At 39.1% G+C, this 7,647-nt stretch overlaps 1 protein-coding gene across 1 annotated transcript in view; it reads left to right on the forward strand.

Annotated features, from left to right (window-relative positions):
- FAM126B (family with sequence similarity 126 member B) overlaps window positions 1-7,647 on the forward strand; it is an 81,595-nt gene that overhangs the window by 68,391 nt on the left and 5,557 nt on the right. The window contains exons 11-12 of the mRNA XM_023510385.1: window positions 4,210-4,369; window positions 5,127-5,294. Of these exons, the coding sequence (XP_023366153.1) occupies window positions 4,210-4,369; window positions 5,127-5,294 (328 nt within the window). The remainder of the gene's footprint in view (window positions 1-4,209; window positions 4,370-5,126; window positions 5,295-7,647) is intronic.

Genomic DNA, 7,647 nt, shown 5'->3' on the forward strand with positions numbered 1-7,647 from the left:
CCTAGCTATTTTTTTTTTGGTTGCAGCCATCATTGTTGTTTGGCGGGCCTGGGCTGGATTTGAACCCGCCACCTTAGGTGCATGTGGCTGGCGCCTTAGCCACTTGAGCCATAGGTGCCAAGCCATAATTGTATGCTTGTAATGTTATTTTCTACTTGTATCATTTTGAGTACAGTACAACTTTTCAAAAAGTCGTTTATTTATAATGGTTTTTAATATTTTAAGCTACATGTAAATTTATTGAATTAGCATTTATAGTAATTCTCTGATATTTGAATTCTTGTTTTTTCTCATCCCAGTATCCCTAATTTTACTCTAAGGGTTATATTACAACAAAGATAAATTGTATCATCATAATAATACTTTGCATTTATGGGACTCTTTAAATTCATAGTTTGTGCCTACAACAATCTTGTAAATTAAGTACAGGCAACATTGCCAAGGCAATATAGGTAAAGAGATTAGTAATCTCCAGTTCTAGAGTATTTTTTTATTGTTAGAAATCTCTGAGGGATCCAATAAATAATAACCCTTTTTCCTATTCAAATCTAGAAAATAATTGACAAATAGAGATACTGACAAAGGCTAAACTGAAAGACCTAACTCCCCATTCCCCATCATGGAACAACCCACTGGAGAGAAGGTTTGAGTGGGAAGATCAAGTACACCCATCCAACTTGCTACCTTCCAGTTGTAAAAGAGGGGGAAAGAAAGACAATTCTTTAGCTCAAGATCTTTGCTAGATTAAGACAACCCAGTTAAGAAACATGGACTAGTTAAGTGTCAGTTATGCACCAACCAGGTATCTCACTTTCTTCCTTAGGGAGCCAAAAGTGGTAGGAGAAAATGTTGGAAGAATTGAGGGAAACTATTTCCTCATGTAAACAGAGTAGTAGAGATAATCCTAATGTTATCAGAGATTAATTTTTTTTTTATTTTGTTTTGATCTTCTGAAGAATGCGATAATTTAAGAAACTTATTCTACGCTTGGTGCCTGTAGCTCAGTGGCTAGGGCACCGGAGCTGCCAGGTTTGAACCCAGCCCAGGCCTCCCAAACAATGACAACTACAACCCAAAAAAAAAAAAAAAAAAAAAAGCTGGGTGTTGTGGCGGGTGCCTGTAGTTCTAGTTACTTGGGAGGCTGAGCAAGAGAATCACTTAAGCCCAGGAGTTTGAGGTTGCTGTGAGGTGGGACACCACGGCACTCTACCCAGGGTGATAGCTTTAGACTCTGTCTCAAAAAACAAAAAAAGAAACTTATTCTGGCTGGGTGCAGAGGCTCCTGCCTGTAATCCTAGCACTGTGGGAGGTGAGGTGGGTGGATAGCTTGAGCTCACAGGTTTGAAGCCAGCCTGATCAAAAAGCAAGACCCCATCTCTACTAAAAATAGAAAAAACTGAGTCAAGAGGATCACTTGAGCCCAAATTGGAGGATGCTGTGAGCTATGATGTCACGGCACTTTACCAAGGGTAACAGCTTGAGACTGTCTCAAAGAAAAAAAGAAAAAGAAAGAAACTTATTCTAAATTGATCTCTATCAGGGTTCAAATGTTAGATAATTTTCTTTCTTTGGAATACTTTTTCTCTTTGGTAGTAACTTCAAGGAATCAGTGGGGTATGTGACTTACATTTTAAAAAATAATTTTTCATTTGAAAAACCTATGTACAGGGTAGTGCCTGTGGCTCAGTGGGTAGGGAACCAGCCCCATATACCGAGGGTGGTGGGTTCAAACCCAGTCCCGGCCAAACTGCAACAAAAAAATATCTGGGTGTTGTGGTGGACACCTGTAGTCCCAGCTACTCGGGAGGCTGAGGCAAGAGAATCACCTAAGCCCAGGAGTTGGAGGTTGCTGTGAGCAGTGTGATGCCACAGTACTCTACTGAGAGCAATAAAGTGAGATTCTGTCTCTACCAAAAAAAAAAGAGAGAGAGAGAGAGAGAGAAAAACCTATGTACAGAACTTTGGCTCATTAAAAAAAAAAAAGAAAAGTTGAATAGAGGCTGAATGTAGTGGCTCTTGCCTGTAATCCTAGCAACTGGGAGACTGAACTGGGCAGATTGCTTGACTTTAAGAGTTTAAAATCAGCCTGAGCAAAAGCGAGACTCTGTCTCTACTAAAAGAAAAGTAGAGAAATTATCTAGGCATCTTGGCAGGTACCTGTAGTCTCAGCTACTGATGAAGCTGAGGCAGGAGCATCACTTGCATCCTGGAGTTTTTGGGTTTTTTCCAGTTAAATGAGTTTATTGAAGCTGAAAGTATGATGGTCGTCCAAAGTAAACACAAAAGCCAAAGAATAGTGATCAGTATTCCTGGTGAGGGGAAAATGAGAATCATTTATTCTACTTAAAGGCAAAAGTGGAAGTGCTGAACAGAATTACATTTTCTTTTTCTTTTTTTTTTTTTTTTTGAGACAGTGCCTCAAGCTGTCCCCCTGGGCAGAGTGCCGTGGCATTACAGCTCACAGCAACCTCCAACTCCTGGGCTCAAGCGAGTCTCTTGCCTCCGCCTCCCAAGTAGCTGGGACCACAGGCGCCCACCACAGTGCCCGGCTGTTTTTTGGTTGCAGCCATCATTGTTGTTTTGTCGGGTCCAGGCTGGGGATTCGAACCCTCCACCTTAGGTGTACGTGGCTGGCGCCTTAGCCGGTTGAGCTATAGGCGCCAAGCCCAGAATTACATTTTCCATACAAGACTAACAGATAGAAGATTTGATTGGCTACTTTTGATTACATTTTCAGGGGGCTTCTTAACATTCTCTTGTAAAGAAGTAACAAGCACAAGAGTTTTTATGTCCAGACTCATTTAGCCTAGGTTTGAATGAAGACTAGGGAGTCTGATTAATGTACCACGTGTCAACACAAAGGTCATGCATCAGAGCTGAATTTCATGACTCCTGTTTCCAAGGATTAAAGTTTCGCCTTTGCAAATTAAATTTGGAAAGTCCTGAAATTTTATTTTCTTTGCACATCAGTCTGTTTATGCTTATTATTTCTTTATTTCTTGTAAAATTTCACTATACATAACTTCTCCACCAGCTTCCAAACAAAGATCATGGTGTCCCTGACTTTATTTTACCAATAGATGAGGGAAATGATGTGTTTTTTTGTTTTTTGTTTTTGTTTTTTTGTGTTTTTTTTGGTAGAGACAGAGTCTTACTTTATCACCCTCAGTAGAGGGCCGTGGCATTACAGCTCATAGCAACCTCCGACTCCTGGGCTTAGGTGATTCTCTTGCCTCAGCGTCCTGAGTAGTTGGGACTACAGGTGCCCGCCACAACACCTGGCTAGTTTTTTGTTGCAATTTGGCCAGGGCGGGGTTTGAACCCAGGACATGATGCTTTATAATCACATTAATGAAATAGTACTCTTTTTCTTTTTTTTTTATTAAATCATAACAGTGTACATTAATACTATCATGGGGTACAGTGTACTGTTTCTGTATACAATTTGAAGTACTTTCATCCAACTGGTTAACATAGCCTTCATGTCTTTTTCTTAGTTATTGTGTTAAGACATTTATGTTTTACATTTAGAGAGATTCACATGTACCCTTATAGTATGAACCATAGGCATGATCCTGCCAGTCACCCTCCCTCCACACATGTACTCTTTTTCTAATCAATTGCATATTCCCTTCTTTACCCCTCACACACAGATTCACAATTTCCAAAATTTCTTTGAGCTGTGACACTCTTTTGTCAAGTTATTTCTTCTCTCCTTGAGTTACACATATGTGAAATCAATTTGACTAAGAAATTTTGTTTTGACTTAAAAGCAATATAGTTGGTCAAATCCCTGTTTGTACTTAAGATGTTAGAGACACTAAGTGATTTCTGTTAAAAGCAGCTGAGAGATAAGGTGGGGAGAAAGAGTTAAATAGGCTGAATTTGGGACAACTGGGAATTGAAACTGGGAGAAATGAATCTGAACCCAGGAGGCTGAGGCAGGAAGGTGGCTTGAGCCTAGGAGTTTGAGGTTGCTGTGAGCTAGGCTGATACCACGGCACTCTAGCCTGGAGCAACAGTGTGAGACTCTGTCTCAAAAATAAATAGAATACAGAACAATGTCAGATACATTTCTGACAAATTTGTATTCTTATATGTTATAATCAAGTTTTTAGATATTCAAAATATTATGGAAACATGAAGTACAGAATATACAAAATCTGTTTATTGGTTGTAAATTTGTATAGACTTATATTATCATTTTAGGTTGCCAATGCCATGAAAAACTCATTACCATTTGATGCTCCTGATTCTTCACAAGAAGGCCAGAAAGTACTTAAGGTGGAAGTCACTCCAACAGTGCCGAGGATTTCTCGGACTGCAATTACAACAGCTTCAATTCGTCGTCATAGATGGAGGAGAGAAGGTGAGTACAAAGTCCGTATAGTCTACTGAAGGATTCATGTAAATTTATCACTGTTTTTATGACTGTTTTAGCACATATTATAGGATTCTGTATAAATAAAGTAAAATTTTTTAATTTTTAAAAATAGCACTAGAAATGTGATCAAATGCCCAAAGTCATTTTAATATAAATGTATGTATATTTATAAAGTAGAAAGTTACTATTTAGACTGCTTTATGAATGTTAAGACAGAATATAAGAAATAAGATCAGGTTAACTTTTTCTGTTTTAACTAGCAATAACAATACTAAATAAGTTGTTTTAACTCTGTTACCATACCGGGGAGGGGAAGGTGCATGTATGAGCATTGTGGGAAAAAACTATGTAACTGACCAAACTAACAGTATAATACAGTATTCATAAAGAATTGATTCCTGTTTTTGAATATTTATCTTTGCTTTTCCTTTTTTTGTAAGTGCTGAATCCAGCAGTATTTCATAGACATATGGTACTTGAATAGTCAAGCTGTCTTGCCTAAGAGATATTAATTACCATGTTAATGATCCAGATTTTTCTGTCCTATTCATTTGCAAACCTCACATTGTTCATCTGCTGCCTTATGTGTGTGCATGCTGTGCACACACATGTTAACTCTATAAATAGTGTTTTTGTTTATATCATATCCATATATATACATTCTCTTATCTGCCTGGGTCAAAATGCTCAAAACAGAATAGAGCAGCACAAAAGCACTAAAATTTTATATGTTGAATCCCAGATGGCTTTGACTTCTCAAACGAGGCTGACTCGAGTATTCCTGGCTCCCCGATCCAACTCGGCTCCACTGACCTAGGGATCAAACGTGTGCAAGAGGGGGAGGTGCTGGTGCGCAGGACCCCTGAGCATGGCTCGCCGGAGCCCAACTCAGCAGCAGCCACAACAGAGGGTAGGACAGAGATGAGGAGGCAGAAGTCAGTGAGGCAGTTGCTGGAGAAAAATTCTGGCTCTCTATTCCCAAGCAGAATATTTTTCCATTCCAGTGTGTGTTTCCACTACTTCAGGGTGTATTAGCTCCTCCCTGCAAAGCACCCTCCCTTCCCATATGCCTAGGACCAGATCAGGTACAGTCTTTAGTTGCCATTTGTGCTGGCCTGGAGTCTGCATCCTTGTGTAATCAAAGAACAGCTTGGCATGGCTACTAACAAGGCAGGGCCCTCTCTCCAAAAGATCTGCAAATGCTTGGAATTTTTTCATTACTGAGCATGTTTATTCTAACATTAGGAAAGAAAAATGCACCCAATGGACATGAGCCCGATTAGTCAGTATGAATGATTTCATTTATATAACAATTCTTTAAAAATCTGTGAAGAGAGGCTCAGTGCCTGTGGCTAAAGTGGCTAAGGCACCAGCCACGTACACGTAAGGTGGCCGGTTCGAATCCAGCCCGGGCTGCCAAACAATGACGGCTGCAACCAAAAAAATAGCCGGGCGCTGTGGCGGGCGCCTGTGGTCCCAGCTACTTGGGAGGTGGAGGCAGGAGACTTGCTTGAGCCCAGGAGATGGAGGTTGCTATGAGCTGAGATGCCACGGCACTCTACCCAGGGGGACAGCTTGGGGCTCTGTCTCAAAAAAAAAAAAAAAATCTGTGAAGAGAGTTTTGTAACATTAGTATATTATCTTTGACAAATTGAAGTGGAGCCGACCAATTTATCTGATCTTTGGGTGTTTAGTTAACAAGAATTTTTTTAATCTCTTTGACAAGCTTACGTGTATTGATTGGTTTTTCAGAATCTGCAGATCAAATTGCTTAGGTCTAGCTAGTGAACTATTGACATCTGTCCTCTATAAATGTGCTGTTCTGTTGCACACTTCATTATGTAATTTATTGTAAATTAGGGTTATATAGCTCCCCAACAGAACTGAAGTGTATTATTAAGTTTAGATATTCTACTAGATCCTTGATTCTACAATGTAGATACCTCAAAACCAGAAATTTTTTACTCACATACCCCACCACCACTACCATAAAAGAACACTTCTCTCAGATAGAGTAGTGTTTACTTGCTGTTTTACATGTTCGCTTTGTGAAAGAGAGAACCGTAGACCAAATAGCTTTTTAAATTATCCAATATATTGCTACTATGGAAACTTTACACTAGTTTATGAAATAAGCCAAGTAGTTTTCAAAGTATGTATTTACTTACTTTAAAGGCCAAACACACATAAAACAGCTCAGCAGCTAGGGTGCCTGCCACATACAGCAGAGCTGGCAGGTTCAAATCCAGCCTGGGCCTGCCAAACAACAATAACAACTACAACCAAAAAATAAATAGCTGGGCATTGTGGTGGGCACCTGTAGTCCCAGCTACTTGGGAGGTTGAGGCAGGAGACTGGCTTGAGCCCAGGAGCTGGAGGTTACTGTGAGCCATGACGCCACAGCACTCTACCCAGGGCGACATAGTGAGACTCTGTCTCAAACCACCCCCACCAAAACAAATATACATAAAGCAGTTAACTTCCACCTTAGGGAAGTCTCTTGCTCTTTGGTGCATTAGAAATTTGAGCATGCTCAGTAAGAATCTAAATCTACTCTCTGTTCCCTTGCCCATTTGCCCAGGTTGACCTTACGTCATTTAACACTGTTGCATGTGCATGACCTAGGGACCCAAAAAAGTTAGTTCTGTTTTAGAAATCCTTTAAATGGCTGTGAAAGATGCAGCCTTCTCTTTTTGCTTTTTATATATCTTTATGTTATCCTTAGGAGTCAGTTTTATCTTGTGTAAACACATAAAAATGAGAATATGAGTAGATGTATCCAAATTTGGCCTAAATTGAACAACCGTCTGTTTCTCAACGTTCTTAGTGATTAAATGAGCCACTTAATGTATATTTGTTACCATTGTTAGAATGTTGGGAGTATTTGTGCTAAATGTAGTACTGTATTAACTAATAGTTGATAAAATTCTAGAAAGTGTGGGATTAAGTTGAAGTATTTCTTCCAATTCATCGAAAGTCATACACTTTGAAATAAAGGAACCAAAGTAGTAGTTCCTTTTTAATCCTGTACAATCCTAGTAAATATTCAAACAGCCTACTTTAATATCTCATCACTGGTAAAATTCAGTTGTAAGATGGTATAGCCAGGAGGAAAGAGAAAGAAGTTTCTTGAGTGTGTTTGAAATTTCTAAAAAAGTTATTTTATCTTTTAATCTAGATTAAATTTTTTTTTAAATCAACATTAGTATAACCTAAATTTACAAGAAAAAACAGCTATCAATAGAGAAGTTCTTTTTTTTTTT

Source organism: Otolemur garnettii, unplaced genomic scaffold (genome assembly GCF_000181295.1).
Source record: "Otolemur garnettii isolate 467f Iridium unplaced genomic scaffold, OtoGar3 scaffold00013, whole genome shotgun sequence".
In the NCBI taxonomy this organism is placed as follows: Eukaryota; Metazoa; Chordata; class Mammalia; order Primates; family Galagidae; genus Otolemur; species Otolemur garnettii.